This window comes from Ahaetulla prasina, chromosome 1 (assembly GCF_028640845.1).
Source record: "Ahaetulla prasina isolate Xishuangbanna chromosome 1, ASM2864084v1, whole genome shotgun sequence".
Classification (NCBI taxonomy): domain Eukaryota; kingdom Metazoa; phylum Chordata; class Lepidosauria; order Squamata; family Colubridae; genus Ahaetulla; species Ahaetulla prasina.
In genome coordinates, this window is record NC_080539.1 from 322,655,133 (window position 1) to 322,675,672 (window position 20,540).

General features: G+C 38.9%; 1 protein-coding gene across 2 annotated transcripts in view; it reads right to left on the minus strand.

Moving 5' to 3' along the window:
* ISM2 (isthmin 2) overlaps positions 1 to 20,540 on the minus strand; it is a 33,849-nt gene that overhangs the window by 5,117 nt on the left and 8,192 nt on the right. Inside the window, exons 2-6 of one of the 2 annotated variants that reach the window (XR_009152631.1) lie at positions 16,040 to 16,300; positions 13,155 to 13,482; positions 12,415 to 12,555; positions 11,265 to 11,342; positions 9,736 to 10,416 (exon numbers count right to left, since the gene is read on the minus strand). Coding sequence is in view for 1 of the 2 variants with exons in the window: in XM_058162445.1 (XP_058018428.1) it covers positions 9,899 to 10,416; positions 11,265 to 11,342; positions 12,415 to 12,555; positions 13,155 to 13,482; positions 16,040 to 16,300 (1,326 nt within the window). In the remaining variant the exon portion in view is untranslated. Of the gene's footprint in view, positions 1 to 1,269; positions 10,417 to 11,264; positions 11,343 to 12,414; positions 12,556 to 13,154; positions 13,483 to 16,039; positions 16,301 to 20,540 lie in introns of those variants that run through there. The other variant, XM_058162445.1, reaches the window with a different exon arrangement.

Sequence of the window (20,540 nt, forward strand, 5' to 3'; positions counted from 1 at the left end):
AGTCATAAGTGGAAAGAGATCGGTGATGGGAACGATGAGATTAATAGTAGTGCAGTTTTAGTAAATAGTTTGACAGTGTTGAGGGAATTACTTGTTTAGCAGAGTGATGGCCTTCGGGAAAAAACTGTTCTTGTGTCTAGTTGTTCTGGTGCGCAGTGCTCCATAGCTTCGTTTTGAGGGTAGGAGTTGAAACAGTTTATGTCCAGGTTATGAGGGATCTGTAAATATTTTCACGCCCCACTTCTTGATTCGTGCAGTATACAGGTCCTCAATGGAAGGCAGGCTGGTAGGAATTATTTTTTCTGCAGTTCTAATTATCCTCTGAAGTCTGTGTCTTTCTTGTTGGGTTGCAGAACCGAACCAGACAGTTATAGAGGTGCAAATGACAGACTCAATAATTTCTCTGTAGAACTGAATCAGCAGCTCCTTGGGCAGTTTGAGCTTACTGAGTTAGACTTTCCTAATACAAACTGTTTCCAGTTAGCAAAAGCCATTGGCAGTGCTCCATACATATTTCTTTTATTGGCTTCTTGGGATATCATAAAATGTGCTAAGAAAAGAGACCATATGTGTCCATCTTTGATGATGGATATTATAAAGATAGAATTCAGAGATTCGCTGTTGTCCAACACAACTGTAGAACAGTAGATTGACTGGGAATAGTAGTTGATAATAACAGTATTGTGATCTCTTTAAATCAGGTGTCAAACTTGCGTCATCATGGTGGCGTCATGTGACATATCAGGACTTTTTCCCTCTTTGCTAAACCGGGTGTGGCCAGCACATGGTGCATCTGGCCCGCGGGCCATGAGTTTGATAGCTCTGCTATAAATTATAGAACCGGTGTTGGAAACCTTAGACCATATCTATCATTCTTGGGCACCCTGAAGCTCACCAACATCCCTTAAAAGGAATGAAAATTTCACCTTTGTCATAATTCCACCAGTCTTTAATCTCCTCCCTCCCCAAAGTATTTAAAAAGTGCCATTTCTGATTGTCCATAATTATCCCAGAGAATTTCCAGTTTCCAGTCTAAAACTGATTAACGTTCTTCATTTTCAAGTGCAGAATAATGAGGCAGAAGCAACAGAGTGTAGCAATAGAGTTTATTTCTAACAGAAGAACCTGAAATCTTGCTTCCCTTTTGGCATTTCATACATACATCCTCTGAGATCAAAGTCCCATTCAGCATCCTGAATAATCTCCATTCCTTAAGATATTAAGTATTACAAACAATAAATATAATACAAGAGAAAATCTGGAAACAGACTGACCCATAATTTTCATTTTACTCAACTGGAGTAGAGAATTAGAATAGGATGCTATCCTATGGTTTTTGGATTATGACTTCCATCAACTCAGATGGAGGTTTTAATCCAGTAAACAGAGATTGTGGATGATTGTAATTCAGAAGGATCTTGAGGACTACTGATTTCTCATCCTGCCACTGATGGACTATATCTAAAACACTCACTTATCCACCAGAGAAAAAATGTATTAAGAAAAGCTCAGAAAATAAATGACTGTTCTAAGCTAAAACAGATGATTTAATTTTTGAAAGGAAATACTGGGGTGTCCCTTTATTTTGAGATTCACTCATTAAAATTAAAATGTAGACAGGAGAGCAAACAGTAGCACATTCTGGATCCTTAATGACCATGTTAATAAGATTCAGTTCCCTAAAGATGAAGCATTTGGCAATGTATTGTCTCTTTCAAAATCAACTGACCAAGCAACATAACAACCAAATAAAGTTGATCACAAACACATGCAATTTGAAATAAAGTGCTTTTATCTATAGTCAGATAAAGATTTTCTCATAAATGCTATTAAACCTTTATTTAAAAGTATATTGAAATAACCAATAAAATTATGAAGGAACAATATACAAACAATACTTTAAAAATTGCTTAAATAGAAATGCACAGAATCTTAATTACCTGGTATAAAAATAAAATTCATCCCTTATCATTTTCTTGACCAAATGAAATTGTAAAGCTTTCCCAGAGTGTAAGGTGCTTTTGATACCAGCAACACTGGATACACTACTAGAAGTAGACAGCCCCAACTCCTTCCAGGCAGTTGAGATTCAGTTTCCACCCTTGTTGACAAGTTGTGAATTTCCTCATTGGACCTGGACTCCAAACAACCCTGTGCCTCACAGGCAAGCATTGTTGGTAATGGATCTCTATGTCAGGATGAGTTATAGTAAGCAAATGGGCTTATTAATTTAAAGGGTGTACATAGCTTCCTTGCAAAAAATAAAACTAGGCACAAAGTTCTGACCAAGAAGAAAGGAAGTTAAGAAAAAACATAAAAATGTAGGGAGAATTATGTTTGTTCAGGTCAACCCTAAAAGTATTCTGTCTGGATGTAATAAACAGCTCAACAAACCCTACTGGTAGCCTAAAACTCTTTAGATTCATCGAATTCCTTTTTTAATACCCCAGAAATCTGAGAGCCATCAGCCTATAGTGGATTCTGTAGTTTAAATATAACGCCTAACCATGAGCATCAACTGCAATATACCCAACTGCAGATGCCCTGTCAATTTTCTTGTTTTTCGTGCATAAAAATATAGTCCTTAGATGAAGCAGTGATGGCATCTCCCTTCCTAGGCATCCAGGGACCACTGCAAGGAGGGTCAAATCTTACTTTGTGGCACCTCTGAATTCAAGTAATACATAGCAAAGCTTAGTGTCACTTATTGCCCATTCCAGGCTGCCAGGGGCATGCCACACTACTGCCTCTCTAGCCAGCCTTGTCTACTGCTATTCTATTCCTACCTCTCTAGAGAGTGAGTAGAATTTAAGAAAATCCCAGGTATTCAAAGAGCATGAACCAGGATAGTAGTGAAACATCTTGGGAAACAGCCTGAAATAAGATTGTACATATAACCAATTCTTCCCTGCCCTGCCTAGGGAACTACTAAAGGATGGAAGAATCTGCAGGCAAGCATGTGTTGCCTATAGGAAGAAAGTTTGAAAAGTAAAAAATTCCTAAGGAAAAGTGCTGCTTGTGATTCTTAGGTTTTTAATGTTTTCTATTCAGCTCATGGTACAAGAAAATAAAGTGAAAGGAGGAAGGGAAGAAGTCCACAGATGATGAATGGAATCCTCTACCCAGTCTCCCCTCTCCCCTGCCCATGTTTCCTGCTGCAGTACTATAATTACTTGCCTCCAGAAGTTGTGGATGGTCCACCACTAGAAGTTTGAAAGAAGAGGTTGTATCAGCATTTGTCCAGAATGGTATAAGTTCTTCTGCTTGAACAGAGGTTGATTAATTCTCCAAGGTCCCTTCCAACTCTGTTGTTCTATATTAGGGGATGTCCTTCTGCAGGCTGAGTCATGCAGGAGGTAGCAAAGGAATCAACCAATAACTTTGACTCAACAAAGGCAATCAAGGAAGGTTGGAGATCAGTCCTGTCATGCTATTATATTTTTGCTGCCTCAGAGATGGTAGAGAGCACTAACCCAGCAATGGGGAAAAGCCCTATATGTTATGGAAAGAAGTTGTGGAGGAAGACCAGAGCAGTGCATGAAGGAACAACCACACAGATTATCTACTTATTCCTGTTTATGCAGCATTTGTGGAGAGTAAATATGTTCAGTTTGCTTCTAAGAAACTATCAATATTTTAAAGGATATAGCAATAGTGCTTAGACTTATACACCACCCCATAGTGCTTTACAGCACTCTCTGGGCGGTTTATAATGTCAGCATATTGCCCCCAACAATCTGGGTCTTCATTTTACTGACCTCAGAAGGATGGAAGACTGACTCAATCTTGAGCTTATCAGGATAGAATTCCAGACTGCAGGCAGAGTTTGCCTGCAATATGCATTCTAACCACTGCACCACCAGGGCTCCTCCATGATATGTCTTTTTTGAAAGTGAAGAAAAGAGATCAGTTCTGGCTGAAAGCTGACAGGCAGCTTTCCCAAATCCTATCATCTTTCTCTACCATTACTATGCAGACTGAATTGGATTCAGCATCAGGATGCAGTGGTATATATCTCAGTTCTAACACTAGTCTACAGTGGCTGCTGCTTAAATGTAGCAAACCACTTTCTCAAACCTGATTACCATAAACACACTGGGACTAATCTAACCTTACACAAGTTCACACTGTTAACGCTTGCCATTTGCTTCTCTTATTCCTGCGCATACACACACTATCTTATATGGTTGTGGGAGCCTCGGCAGCAGATATTCAGGATAGGTGAAAATAAAGAGAAATTCCATTTGTCATTGGAATCTGCTTTTGCATGATTTATTCATGAATGCGCAACTATTTTGTTAATAAAAAACTGTAACAGTTTATTTGCATTTTTGTACATTATATCTTTCTATCTATCTCAAAAGTGTTAAGTAAGACAGTTCAGGCCATTTTCTTACTTAATCACATATAACGTAAATGTTGTACCTTGATGAACGTATCTTTTCTTTTATGTACACTGAGAGCATATGCACCAAGACAAATTCCTTGTGTGTCCAATCACACTTGGCCAATAAAAATTCTATTCTATTCTATTCTATATACCATCTTCAAGTTTCATCCAGAAATGGTTGAGGTGTCATTTTCACTATTATATCAGCATAACAGTAGTTATGCAACACTTTAAATGGCTAACAGAGGTAGCATTAACAGCCACCTTCTGCATGGCAATACTGCAGCTTTGCCCCAGCTGGTTTCTGAAAGTTGGATAAACAGTCAAGATATATCAGGTCATAGCCTTAAATGTGGCCCAACAAGCCATGAGTTAGTGCCTGAATCTGAGATTCACAAAGGACTGAGACTTATCCATAAGCAATTGCAACAGCTCAGAATTAGTTAATATATAGGGTTTCCCATCTTTTGCCAATACAGAGGAAACTTCTAACTATGCCTGTCCAAAGGGAATGACACCAAAAAGGATAAAAACCAGAGTAGCAGATGGTTATGATCTAAAAGGCAATAAGAGTAACATCCACAAAAAGGATTGTAAGACAACCATCACATCTGGATATAGACATGGCTATGCTGTATAATCAGTTGCTTAGCAACCAGTATTTGTATTTTAGGCAATAAATCATTAATACCTCCTTTGGAATAATAAGCCAAGCAGGTTATTTAAATAGTTTCTGGAGCCTTCCTCGGGCTTTTTTTCTCATTCAAATTACAATGATCTCTTGTCTACAAGCTGGTCTAATTTTGATGTGACAAACATAAGGTCATTGTCAACAGGAAAAAAAGCTTAAGTAATAGAAAATGCAGCAGCTACGTGATCCTTACCATTTAAACACTAAGTCAACAAAAGGATGTGTGGACCTGTGGATCAAGAATGATCTCCTTGATATATAGTTTAAACTTGGATGCTCTGAGCTTGAGTTTAGACATCTATATGTCTCATTCTCAGATTTCTCTTCTTGCATATCAAGTTCCAGAAAAATAGCAGCATAATCTATTGCAGTATTTTTTATGACATTGTGTCATATGATGCTCTTGTTACTGTATTACTATTTTATATGTTGGAGAAGGAAACAATGAAATCAAAAAAAAGAAAGATGAAGAAAACCCAGAAGACCCTAAAATGAAACAAAGTAAAACAGATAGCAAGTTTCAGTGAGGATTGAAGGAGTAATGACATCAGAAATTAATCCAACAGAATGGGAGGGAAATGGAATATAATGGAAAATGACAAGCAGAAACTTAATGAACCAACTGCTGACAACTTCTGAAACTTGGGAGATGAATATTCAAACTAAAATATCAGTGACTATGAAGCCAAATATACTGTTGTGGAAGCAAAAGACATGTTATTTGATTGGAGACATGAAAAGAGACAGTCTACCTATGGTCCCCTAACTACTTGGTGGTAGCAAAAAAAAATGACAATGAATTTGCAGGTTTTTGTCAGTTGGCATACACATATATCTTCCACTACAGCACTGGAATAACAGCAGTTGGTCATCTTCTTGACAATTTAAAATACTGACATTTATTTTGCTGAACCAGGTTGATATGTTTATATGGTGCCGAGGAATTATTTGGTTTTAATTTTTAATTGAGTTTTATTTGCAAACGAGATACTGCAAGTTATATATTTTATAACTACAAGCTTAGTTATGAGCCCTAAGTAAATCTACTCCTATTGCTATTTTTGAGAGATGCAGGTTTACACGCAATAACAAACCTATCTAGAACAAATAGAACAACAAATAGAACAGAGGCCTTGTTTTCTCAATGGACCTGATGCTACATCTTTGCCACAACAATTGCATAGTTTAATGCAGCAAATTTTCTAATTGGAGATAAATACCTGATAATAATTAAGTAGCTACGGTAATAAGCAATGTTTCCCTGTCTCAATCAAGATTTGGGTTCAATCGTTCACCCAACATTTCCACAGTTCCTTATTTGTACACTAGAGGTCATGTGGGTACCATCCCATTCCAGCAATATGCAGATGGTTCATCAGCACCAGCTAAGTCTTTAAGGGGAAAAAGAGCTTTTGGTTTTCCCAAAAGTTCTATCCAGTTTTTGCAAAAACAATAATGAAAGCAAACAACATTGACAGCAACAATGCACCAATAAAGCAACATTTAACAAGCAGTGACCTCAGGGGAGAAAAACAGCAGCAATCCAAGGAGCTGGCATGATAGATACTGCAGAGAGCAAATTAGGGTACATATTAACATGCATATAATGTGAACATCTACTGTGCAAGGGTGATATTCTCGGAGTGGATGAAACTTGCTAATTGGTACTAAATCTGAAACATTGTTTTTTTTAAAAGCAATATGTAGTAAAAATCACAATTTAGAAGAGAAAAAGTCATAATAAAGAAGGCTTTGTTGTCTGATATATTTGCATAATAAATTATGTCAAACTAATTAATATAGGTGTTTTTTATAATTTATTTATACAAAATATTGGGTTTCTTTTAACTAAAGAAAGGCCCAAAATATGAATAACTTAGATGTTAAAACTTCCAGTGACATCTTAATTGACATCAAATATTCCAAACGTTAACTTTCCTCTTTTTGCCGGTGTGAAAATAACCGCATTGCCTCAAAAGAAGACAAAATCCCACTGGGAAAAAACCAAACAAATCAGAATATCATTCGGAAATGTTTTTCTCCTCACAAGCTCAGAAACCAACAGATACTATATGTAATTAATATTGCTTATCCCACCCTTTTCTACCAAAAAAAGGAGCCCTAAACTAGAAACTGTCGTTGAAAACAATCTTAACTGGAACAGGAGCAGAATCACTATGAAGTATAAATACCAAAACCTCTTACAGTATGGGAGGACAATTGTAATCCAAAATACCCCAGTTAAGTTAAGGTGCCTTTCCTTGCTTAACCCCGTTATGCAAGCATCCTAACCTAACTTAAAATGGGGTAGCTAGAGAGACCTCCTTACTTAATCCTGCATGAAATTGAGTTGAGCTATAGAATGGCTGGGAGATCCAGGTTCTCTGTGATAAAACTTACTATTACATTCAGTTGTCACTGAACGTCTCCTTAGGATTGGTTGACTGCAAAGGCTAAAGATGTACACAGACAGGTCAGGCCTGCTTATAGTCGCTCCACTTTTTAGTATTTACAACCAACAATTATTCCAAATAAGGAGAAAAACCCAGCAGAGATTTGTACCCTAAAATTCTTAAGATACATGCTTATTCCCCAATACAAATAAGTAATGTGCCCAACAGTGCGGTTTATATGTTCTGATATCCCATCTGGCTTAGATGATGGGGATAGGTCATGAGTCAGACAAACACAGCTGTGTGTTCAAGACAGGAATGTGCCTTGCGTTACTTGCATGTGTTTCTCTGGATTGTTTTAATACTCTTGGGGGCTTTATTGCAGCTAGGGAATCTAAGTCTTTTTCTTTTTCATTTTCCCCTCCCCCCAAAAAGCTTTCCACAAGCATATTTTTCTTCTCACAGGCTGTTTTGATTGGACTGACCTAGTAGTTAGATTTTGGAGATGCCTTTTCTCTGGCAACTTATTTTCTGCACAGATTGTGGAAACATCACAATGTTGGGCAAGGATTGGCAGAGCAGATGCAATGGGAGTGTGGTAGGGAGAAACATTGCCAGCACAGAGGGTGGCAGCAGAAACAGGAACCAGAACTGGTAGCGATTATTTTGGAACAAATGCAGCTTGCAGTATTGTCACTTTTCCTTTGCTTCTTTTTCTCTCCCTTTCCTTTATACCTCATTTCTGTCTTAAATTGAGGAAAAAGTTGTTGATGTCAGGAAGACCTCAACAGTATGCCCTATTTGCAGTGGCACGAAAATGATTAGTTAACTGTTACTCAACATAATTTCACAACGTAACCATCTCATTATTAGCCTACTGCTGAGGCAACTGAAGCCAGTTTAAGGTATTCTGGCATGAAAGTAGTGTTTTCCCTAGCATTGCAGCCCAAGTCTCTGCAGGCAGGCCTTCCAGGGGACATGGAGGAGGCTTTTGGAAGCTGGTGATCATCTGAGTTTCAGTTGGATTACCAACATACTTCAGGAGTTCTCTTCCTATCCAGTTGCTGGGTTTTATGACTGTGTGGCCCTTTCAGTTGTAGCTGTAAGAGAGACCAGAAACCTCTCTTGGTACAATGGTTTATGGGATATCAGGCACTTTCAGGAGAAATTGGGTCAGGACTCTGTATGCAGAATGGTGACTTCTGCTGAGGTAGTGTTATCATATGCTGTTAGCAGCAGCAGTAAAGAGATTTGACTGGATTAGTAGCTGACAGGATTCAGTACAAAATGCGTAAGCATAGATACAGATTTTGCCAAGGACCATCTGCCCAGCACAACCACAAAGCTCTGCCAGCAGGAACATGTTGGTCTTGAAGTACAGTCTTCCCTTCCATCACCCTGAGAGGTGTTCAAGGACATGGTGTAGGAAAGACTTTCCTAATCTAATGTCTTGTAGAAAAGTTAAGAATACATTACTTGGAGTTCCCAGCTTTTGTCCCAATAGACAGAAAATATGGAGAGATGCACATTTGGTAGGGAAAGCCAGACTAATGTTACATGTACTTTCTCAAGGCAGCTGGATTCTTTCACATATACCTGTAGCATAATTCAGAGTAGGGTTGGGGAGGGTGAGGATTACACAATCCAAAATGTTATCTATTCAGCTCGATAGAAATTGGATTCGGTTTGTTCCATCAGCCTTGGATGCAGGTTAGCCTCATCTCCACTTAGTAAGACATGTTTCATATCCGTCCTGGAACTTGCATTCCTCACCTTCTAACATCTCCACCCCATCTTCCATTTTTCTCTTAAATGTATGGAATGGTAACATACCAAGATGGTGCATTCTATTTTCTTTCCTAGGATTGTGCCAAAATTACGTAAGAGTACATCCAGACTCTTCTCTCCACAAAGACTCTTAACAAAGTTTCCTTTTACCTAAATTCATAATTCAGGGATATTAATCTATTTCTGGACTTTCATTCACCATGAGTACCCATCAGATTTATGCAAAAGGAATTCACAACCTGCATTGTAAGACATGGCAAACATAATAGCAAACGAATCAAGATATCCTCTTAAAACCCTTGTCCAAAATCCCTCCAGACAAATTGCTAGGCTTCTAAAATGCCCCTGAAAGTCAGTCAACTTGGAGTAACTTCTGAGTGTTAAGAAAAGACAGAAAAGAAAGCAGAGGTTGTTATAGAGAAGTCAGGGCTGGAACCTCTGAGGAGATTGCTTAAGCTGCCGTATAAACTTACCTTGTTACTAAGGTGATAAAAAAATAATATATAATTCTGAAGTTGCAGAGACCTTTGACATAAATATAGGGGCAAGGTTGAAGAAACAATACATGTTATGTTGTTGAGCTGGGGAGACAGAAAGGTGTCCTGATTTCCTCAGCTCCTCCTTTTGGTTGCTATATTAATATTCTCTGGCCTCCTGCAGTTGAGAAAGGTATTCATCCTCTGAAGGGTTGACAGCACACTGCTGCCCATTATTGGGAGGCCGCACAGCATGGTATCGACTCCAGTCCCCTTTGCAGAGGATCCAAGGCAGCATGTCCACCTTGTAGTGTAACTCAGGAGAGAACTCTGTGCTTATGAGGTTGGGTGCTCCTGCTCCCTTGCCTCGGGTAATGAGCTTGGTGTTCTCATCATAGCAACAGTGTTGGGCGCCTAGAGTGGTGCTGTCCAGGGACAGCATGGAACGCAAGCAGAAACGGGCTGTGGGTTTGTAAATGTCCAATCGCTCCTTTGGCCCACTGGCATCCTGCCATCGGAAGTTCTTGCCCTTCTGCTCATCTTGCAAGTTTACAGCATTATAAACAGCTTCTAAAGGGTAAGAGCAGGGACAGTTGGGTAGGTCTGAAAGCACTTTGCTTAGGTATTTGTTGAGGAAATCACTCTTGCAATTAAGCCATTTCTCACAACTATCCACATCTGGGAAAAGAAGGAAGAATCAAATCAGCATAAGTCATTAGGAGATTGTATCTTATGAATTGTGTCCAAATTCTAAGAAAGCAAATACTTTTTACTACAACTTCCATGGTTCAGCTTAGCCTTTCCCATCATAATGACTTCCAAAGAAGTTGATAAATATGTTGCCTCCTGTGAGGGATCTTAAACTACTTAGAAATTATGGATTTTGTAATCCAGAAAATATCAAAAGATACTATATTGGGGAAGGGTGATTTTAAGCATATTGGCCCAGGTGTTTATTAAAACTACAGCATAGACGTAAGAAACATTACAAAAAATGTGGAGGACAAATAGCAAAGTTTCTTGAATTCAGAAGTGAGAACAGAAAATAAAACGAAGATCTTTGAGCGTATTTTGAAATCTTTACTTACTAAAAAATATATATTTCTCTGTGTCTACAGAAGTAGCAGCAATAGCAAATACACATAGCCACTCCGATAGGCTGTGAAGTAATTATTTGGTGTAGCAATTAAGAGTGGAGGGATCCATTAACTTCAATTTCCTTCATTTTCTTATTTTCCACTCTTAATTATATTTCTTGCCATTTCTGCATCCATTTGCAATATTAATAAAGATCTCCATAAAACTTTGTATATCTTAATGTCTATTTGTTCCAGCAAAAAATTGGAATAGCAAAATTTGAATGTCAAAGGCTACCAATACTTTTGTTCACATATAGTTCTCAGAAGTATGAATGAGACAGATCCACATGACAATGCAGTTTCTTGTTGCTCCCTAATAACAATCCTAATATTATTGTCTTAATTATTGTATTATTGTCCTAATAGTATTGCAAGGACTTTACTGGCCTGCATTTAGAATCTCCGTGGCATTTTCAGCTTCAGATGGTGTCTCTTCAGTGGTAGAAGCCAATTCCCCAACTTCTCCTTCAGGAAAGCACAGAAGCAAACAGGTCATTTCATTTCATTTCATTTCATTTATTTGATTTTTATACCGCCCTTCTCCCGAAGGACTCAGGGCGGTGTACAGGCAAATAAAAACAGACAAGACAATAATCTATAAAATGCAAAATTAAAAAAATATAGAAATTAAAACCCCGTTTAAAATTAATAATAAAACTATACAATCCATAAAATTTAAGCCAGCCCCGCGCGAATAAAAAGATGCGTCTTCAGTTCGCGGCGAAAGGTCCGAAGGTCGGGTATTTGGCGTAAACCCGGGGGAAGTTCGTTCCAGAGTGTGGGAGCCCCCACAGAGAAGGACCTTCCCCTGGGGGCCGCCAGCCGACATTGCTTGGCGGACGGCACCCTGAGAAGTCCCTCTCTGTGAGAGCGTACGGGTCGGTGGGAGGCATATGGTAACAGTAGGCGGTCCCGTAAGTACCCAGGCCCTAACCCAGGTCAGAGCGTACACTGTGAGATACAACCTGTTTTATGTAAAAGGTGTACAGGAATAGAAACTGAACATGTTCCCCCAGCAGTTTTCTTATCATTTTCATGACTACAATCTGCTCCCACATATGGAAGGGCTAAAAGCTTTCTTTTGAACTTCACAGTAGACTTTTAGCTGATGGCCTCAATATAGCTGGTGTATCAAACAATTGAGTAAAGGTATAGTGGAAATGGTTGCAATTAATAATGGATCCACTGATTCTTCAAGACTGTCATTAAATCTTGCTTCACTGCAAGAGACAATCCAGTTCCAAAATTGTCTTCATTTTATTATATCAAGGAAATGGAGGAAGAGGTGTTTCTCAACATTCAAGGGCAAAGAATGGGAGAGGGATCACAGCCAAAAGGATTTTCCTCATTCTCAGATTTCACATTAGTTCTCATAGGATGTCTAAAAAGACCATTTCTAAAAACTCAACAAATTTCCATATGGTCCAAATAAGATAGCAATAGAGCATGCCCATAGACTGATATGAATGAATGAGTAACTCTGAAATGTTAAAGCAGAGTTTATGGAAATATTGCAGCCCAGAAAATTAGAACATACCAGGACAGTACTGCAGTTCACAAGTTCTTGATTCTGTGGCTGTGCATGCATAACCACAAGATCGGGTTCTCTTCTGATGGCCATTGCTACAGGTTACACTGCAGGAAGACCAAGGACTCCAGTCCTCTTCATCTTCATAATCTGGAGCCAGCAACAACAACAAGAAAATAAAACAAAATTCATGAAGATTCAACAAAGTCTGGTGAAGAACAAAGTTAGAATCCTTCCACAAGATACACAGAAGCCAGTGTGAGCTATACTTCTGTCATGAAGTTTTAGTTTCCCCCCAGGGTTCTTAATTGTGAGATCATGCTCTCATTTGCAAATAATGCTACATTTTATTAGATATTTTTTCTGAGGAACAAAAGGGGGAGTTCCGCTCCCAGAAGTTCCATCCATTGATCAAAATCTGCCTCAGAATTCTCAACTTGCTGTCCAATATAAACTATGCCTCCTAGATGTGCTTGGACTGCAATATCCAGAATTTCCAGTCATTGACTATGCTGATTGGAATTCTGGCAGTAGCAATCCCAACATATCTGATTGGGAAAGCTGTTCGTAGTATACAATATAAAGGGAAGTGTAAATTTCATGCCAGTAATGAATGAAAAATAACAAGCTCATTCTATACACAGTGAGATCATATAAAATGAACTGTTCACCAGCTATTGTTCTTTGTCCCTTAATGGAAGGAGATCAGATCAGATCAGATTTATTAAGAGCAAAAAAGGTAGACTCACCATAGTTGTATTTCTCTTTTAAGATCCAATTCTTTCGATTAGGCCACCTCTGATGCCAATTTCCCCCCACTCCACTCAGTACTATTTCTTCTTCATCATACTCCGATGTATAATCTTCCTCTTCCTCCTCCTCTTCTTCATCCCTGCTCTTTATGTTCAAATTGTCATCACCATCCTCTATGGGATCTGTGTATTCCCAGAAAAGAGGCCAAAAGAGGTCTTTATGAGATAACCAGTCAGAGGAAGACAGGGACCAGTCATTGCTAGTCTCCTTCAGCAAGTCCATCTCCATCTCTGCTTGAGGATCATTCACCACCTCAATGGTCACCTGGAAGTCAAGGCATTGAATCAGACTGTTTTGGAAGCATCAGCACTAAATTGAAAGGTAAGCAGCACATTTTACCTTCAACTAACTACAGTCTTTCACATCTTACCTTTCTTGTCCGAAAAAAAATTGTCCTTGTAATTCTTTCTCTCTGCTTTCTCAACTATTCTTCACACTCACTTATTCTCTTTCCAACTGAATTAATTTTCAAACTCTATTTGCCTATTTTCCATTTCTATTTAATTGTAATTATTTGAGAGATGGGGGAAGAGTGCAATGGCTCAGTGGTTAAAGAAGCTGAACTTGTCAGCTGGAAAGCTAATAGCCCAGGTTCAAGACCTGAGCACCACAAGACAGAGTGAGCTCCTGTCCTTGCCCTAGCTACTGCCCATCTAGCAGTTTGAAAGCATGCAAATGTGAATAGATAAATTGGTACCACTTCAGTGCACCTCGGCATATAGTCATGCTGGCCACATGACCATGGTAATGACTTTGGACAACACTGGCTCCCTCGGCTAAGAAATGGAGATGAATACCACCCCTCAGAGTCAGACACAACTGGACAGGGAAAACCTTTACCTTTATTTGAGAGGTATAAATTATGGATTGTGTGAATGTGCTAAAGTTTCTTTCCCTCTTTTTCATAACTTTTGAATCTGGAATCATTCAATAAAGCTCCAAGGTGAAAAGTTCAGAGAAGACAGATACCTGCAAATTGCATAGTTAACAAAGGTATCTTATTATGAAGGTAATGATAGACACAATCACTTTGGCTTTAAAAGGAGGGGCAAGCATATTCATGGGAAATAAGGCTATCCATGGTTACAAATCACAATAACTATGAATTATCCTCAGTATTATAGGCAGGCAGCATAAAGATAGGCATCTGGCTAACTACTGTGAAAATAACATGATGAGCTACATAAGCTTTAGATGCGAACTAGCATAGTTCTTCAAATAATATATCAAATAATAATCAAATAATATAAGTAACAAATAAAATAGAGCAAATTATTTGAAAGAGTTCCTTTGGAATACGCAGGACTGTATATAAAGCATCTTGTCTTGAACTCTAAAAGAAAGAGAAATAATTGCTTTAAGCATTTGACAGAGGTTGCTTTGAATATGTTCCCATGCACTGAGACCTTCCTTTCAAGAACCTTGCAGAGCCCTAATACTTAAAACTGTTCTCAGCCATCAGTATTTAATAATGATAAATATATCTATCACCATTTTAGAATGAGTTAGAAGAACTAAACATATTTCATCAGTAAATTTTGCCTATTCCACAAAATGAACATAAATTTGGGCAAACTCTGAAAGACAGTGGAGAATAGGGAGCCTGGTGTGCTGTAGTCTATGGGGTTGTGAAGACTCAGACACAACTTAGCAACTGAACAACAACAATTTCAAAGTTATAATGCTCTTATGTGCAATGTCAGGTAATGAATGGTTTTAGAGTAGACTTTCAGAGCCATAGGGTAGTAAAAAAGGGGCAGACACAGAAAGTTATTTAATTAAAAATGGAATCATGATAGTTCTTATCATATTCTATAACTGGTACAATATTCAACCTCTACTATATGTTACACAGAAAATAAAATAATTTGTGCCTTTAAGTCAGTCTGGACACCTAGTAGCTACATGGACAAGTCAAGGTGGTTTTCTTGGCAACATTTTTTGGAAGTGGTCTGCCCATGATTTCTTCATAGGGCTTAGAAGGAATCTTCTTCGAGCATTTTTTTCACAACTACAAGATCTGCTTCCATTTTTTGGATCAACCAAGTGTTGATGCATTGATAGTAGCAACAATTGACCAGCCAACTGGTTTGTCACGCTAGCCTAATGTGAGAGAGCGACTGGCTCTATGTAATACTACACTATTCTATGTATGGCTCCAACATTCATGCAATTAATATCAATCTCATAGTTTTCAATTTAATTTTAACATTTCTGTTGTGGCACAGTGGTTAGAATGCAGTATTGCAGGCTAATTCTGCTTTCTGCCAATTGCCAGCAGTTCAACAGTTCAAATCTCACCATCTCAAGGTTGACTCAGCCTTCCATCCTTCCAAGTTTGATAAAATGAGGACCAGATTGTTGGGGGCAATATGCTGACTCTGTCAACCACTTAGAGAGAGCTGTAAAAGCACCGTGAAGTGGTATATAGGTCTAAGTACTATTGTTATTATTCCTTTATTGAAATATTCTCAAGTTTCTTAAAGACCATAGTAAAAATTTGATCTGAAAAAAAAAAGTCAATAAATGAAATTATATATTTTCTAGTCATTCTTTCTTTGGGTATATTAGAAACAACTTTGCTATTCCCTGTGAAAACCACTGGATTATTTTAGGGCAGTTAACAGTTCTCGTGCTTGCTCACCTCTATAGAATTAATGGGAAGAAAAAAAATCAAGCTTGTGGAAAAGAGGGAGGGAGAGGGGGAGAGAGAGAGAGAGAGAGAGAGAGAAAGAGAGAGAGAATGCAAAGGATTCTTCCACACTTTTGATTCACCTGTGGCTAGACTAGCAAAAATAGCTTAAGCAAGTCATGGGTCTACCTGAATGTTTGGATTCTGGGCATTCAGATCCACATTGGCTAAGCCTGTCAGGCTTTGTAAGTCCAGCACAAAAGGTGTTTTCTCTTCTGGGAGTATTTCTGCAGGTTGGAGTGATGCCAACTGGTTCCTTGAAGCCTGTTGTAATGGCCAATGATGTTTGTGTTGATCTGGTATCACCTGTCCATTCAGCCTCAAGTTCTGCATCCTGTGTGACTGTGGCATTTCTTCTTTGAATGAAGGGACATCAGGTGATGTGGCAATCTGAAATGGAAGTTAGTTATAGTCTTATTGCCTGGTGAAGATCCAGCATTCACTTATCCAGGCAGACATGTTATACTACAACTCTCATGATGCTCAAGCCCTTCCCTTGCAAACTTCCATATAAGACAAGATAGAGCAGGCTCCGATGATAGTCACTCAAGGAGAACTATATTCTCTAAGCTTTACTGTTGGAAAAACCTTGTCCTATAATGTCACCAATTACACGTTCAGACCATGATGAAATTAGGAGCATGTTTTTTGTAGAAAGTCTGTGCGAGCAAATTGACTCACTAGTTACTTGCTATAAAAAAATAAAAGTATCGTAATCATAAATAGCAATCACATCCCAACTAACTGTCTGTTTCCTGGCTGTCAGTGGTCTCTCATTAAAATAACACAAAATGTTTAAAAATTTCAGAATGGCAAAGAAATCAGGGCAATGAAAATAAGTTAATTCTGAGCTCCTGATACACAAACAGTTGATGCATGGCTTTGTATACTTTAGATTTTGCAGCATTATACAAGATGGAATTCAACTCACTGGAACATTTTTTTTCCAGTTCTACGATTACAAATGAAAAAATATGGGTGTTGGCTATGGGTTGGAAAATTAATTGATATAAACACTCCTAAGAACGTAGTTTGGGAATGATTTACAACCTAACAGACACCATAGTGATTTTTACCAATGATCTTTTGGCACCAGTCTTCCAAAGTTTGGAGTTTTCCACATGTATTGGACTACAACTCCTGAAGCACCATTGCCACAATGTGGAAGTCTGTCCCAACTTTTCTTTGAAAGACTACTTCTGCAGGCCCACCATGACTCACTGCAAGGAGCTATTTCCCAACATTCAGCTTGAGTTCCCCAAGTCTTGTTCTCTGTATGCCACTTCCTTTCACTGCAGGAGCCCAGAATTTAGCTGCAGGATTAGAGAAACCAGGGATGCTCCTCCTTCCTCCATATGGGATACCAAGAGGCTCTATTACCTGCAATTAGGACTTGATGGCTTTTGAAAGACTCTTCCCCTTCACTACTTTCATCTTGATCACTGGAGCACTTCAAAGGAGCTGGAGCTGCTTGGGACTCACATGAGCGCACATATAAGGCATCATAGATGGATTTACAAGGGTTGCACATCAAAGCCCTGGAGCCTGTCTTCCTCTCCCACAGTGAAAATGAGAGAAAACAGCAGGAAGATTGCTGTTTTTATTAAGGACTGGGACCAACCCTGGCAAAAGGGCTTGTGGTAATATTTCTGATCCCCAAAGAAAGCTTCAGCTATAAGACTAAAGGAAGTGTGATTGCTCAATTTGGCAGAGATTCTCATACTCTTCTAATCAAGGCTTAAGAAGAGCTTCAAGGCGGGACAATGGGATTTTTTGGGGTCTAATTACCAGATAAGACTCACAAAGAACAGGAGAAAAGCACAGGTTTTGACCATTAAAACAGCAAATGAAGAAGAGACAAACTGTTATTTCTTTCAAGTCCATTGCTCCAGCAAAATCAATGCTCCACCCAGCTCCTTTTAAGTTTAGTGAAATTGGGAGACCTAATAATAATACTTTTATTTCTGTCAGCCCTGAGACCAGGTTCTTCAGACAGGGAACACTAAATCTCACATACCAAAATCAAAGAAGAAGTTCCAACTGTTTGGTTCTGTTTATTTGGGTGGTTGGACTCTTATCATCTCTCTCCCTGACAAGCAACAGTGATCAAGATCTGTGTCTCATCTGGTGCAAAGCTCTTTAGAAAATAGATTACTTATTAGGAAATATCAACAAAAAAAGCCCCTTCCCTTAACTCAGGGATGGGTACCCTGCAGACCCCAAATTTCTTTTTTGTGATCCCTCTCCTATGACTTTAATTACAGGGACAGGAAATGCATGAAAAGTTTTGTGTAAGTACTAAATTAACTTAAATAGGTTTAAAATGTCCAAAGCAAGACCTCAACTTTCCCTTCAAAATCAGGAAAAGAAAAGCAACCATCTCAGCTCAGCCCGTGTATATCTTTACCCGATTCCACTTCAGTTCTTGGGCTCTTCTCAAAAGCTCAGCTGAGACTTCCTTGCATTGTTCCAGTTCTTTCCCTTCCGATTTGGGGAAATCTAACCTTTTTGTTGGTTTCTTTAATTGTGGAAATAAATTATTTCTAATCTTCTCATTTTTATTTCATTTTCCTAAGAGAATCTCATATTGATAGTACATTAACTTGAATGCAAGAAAGAATGAATGTGGTCCTTGGTTATTGTAAAATAAAATGAATCCTTTTCACAATATATATTAAAATGTTTATAAAGAAAAACTAAAATGAGAGCTTGATACTTGATTAAAATCATCAGAATAAATTCCTCATAGAATGAAGTTCTTAATAAAGATTGTCTTCTTCCCATTCTATCATGTAGGTACAAGAAAGTCCAAATAAGATGCGCATAAACCATGTGTTGAACTTAGTCAGATCCAGCATTCCTAGGAATGGGTGTAATTGGTATATTAACTTGAACTGTATATGGACATTACTGAAAACTGGTTAGCCTAATTCAGGATTTAACCCAGAAGGATGATCAAATGCAAACTTGAGTTTCCAAGAGGAAAGCTCTATCCAACAACAGGATGCTGGTTTACCCAAAATAGATAAAGGTTTCCTTGAGCCAAATCCAAATCCTGATGACTAAATGGACATCTCCATGCAGTTTACTTGGCAACAGGGTGAAAATGCTTCCAAAAACTATTTCTTTCTTCTGATATGTTTGTGTTGACTGTTGCTTTAGCCTATAGCCTCTGGATTTGCTATGATCCGAACCACAAATTCCAAAACGACTTCCTCTAGAAGTTGCACAATTGAGAGACTTTACCATGTTTAAATTAGTTAAGGAACTTATTTGAAATACAACAGAATATTATAATAGACAGGCAGTTGCTAAATGAGACCCTAATGTAGAAATTTTAATATAAACCTGCATATATAAATTCATTCATTCCTGAGGGATTGGGAGTAAATTAAAAAGGTATAAACAGACTCAAGCTCAATCCCTCCAAGACGGAGTGGCTGTGGATGCCGGCACCCCGGTACAGTCAGCTGCATCCGCAGCTGTCTGTTGGGGGCGAATTAGTGGCCCCAATGGAAAGGGTGCGCAACTTGGGTGTTCTCCTGGATGGACGGCTGTCGTTTGAAGATCATCTGGCGGCCATCTCCAGGAGAGCTTTTTACCAGGTGCGCTTGGTCCGCCAGTTGCGCCCCTTCCTTGACCGGGATGCCTTATGCACAGTCACTCATGCTCTGGTTACGTCTCGGTTGGATTACTGCAATGCTCTCTACATGGGGCTGCCCTTGAGGTGCACCCGGAGGCTGCAGTTAGTCCAGAATGCGGCTGCGCGAGTAGTAACGGGAGCCGCTCGTGGCTCCCACGTAACACCACTGCTCCGTAGTCTGCACTGGCTTCCTGTGATCTTTCGGGTGTGCTTCAAGATTTTGGTTACCACCTTTAAAGCGCTCCATAGCTTAGGACCCGGTACTTACGAGACCACCTGCTGTTACCCTATGCCTCCCACCGACCCGTACGCTCTCATAGAGAGGATCTCCTCAGGGTGCCGTCCGCCAAACAGTGTCGGCTGGCGGCCCCCAGGAGTAGGGCCTTCTCTGTGGGAGCATTGACGGTCTGGAATGAACTCCCCCCTGGCCTACGTCAAGTGCCTGATCTTCGGACCTTCCGTCGTGAGCTAAAAACATACTTATTTATTCAAGCGGGACTGGCATAATAGTTTGATTTTAAATTGGGATTTTGTTAATATTTTTAAATATTTTAAATTTAATTTTAATTATCAGCCGATTTCGTAATTTTGCTATGTTTTAATTTGTTTTTAACTGTACATATTTTGTATTTTATTTCTGGCTGTATTCCCTGAGTCCTTCGGGAGAAGGGCGGTATAAAAATGTAATAAATAAATAAATAAAATAATATAAAAACACAACTTAAGTTCTGTCTGAACAATTTTTGGCTGATCACCAGTGAGCAGAGGTACCCTCCAGATAAGTTGAGACTCTGCCCCCTTTTACTCTAGTACAAAAATCATGGCCTTATCCATTTTTAAATCTTGCTACCGAACTACAGAGTACAGACTTTTTTTTTTCAGAAAGGAGGGAGGGAAGGAAGGAAAGAAGGAAGGCAGGCAGTGAGGAAGGAGGAGGGTCCTGGAACCCTGATCAAGAGGCTAATCTCCAGTGAAAAGAAATTGGCT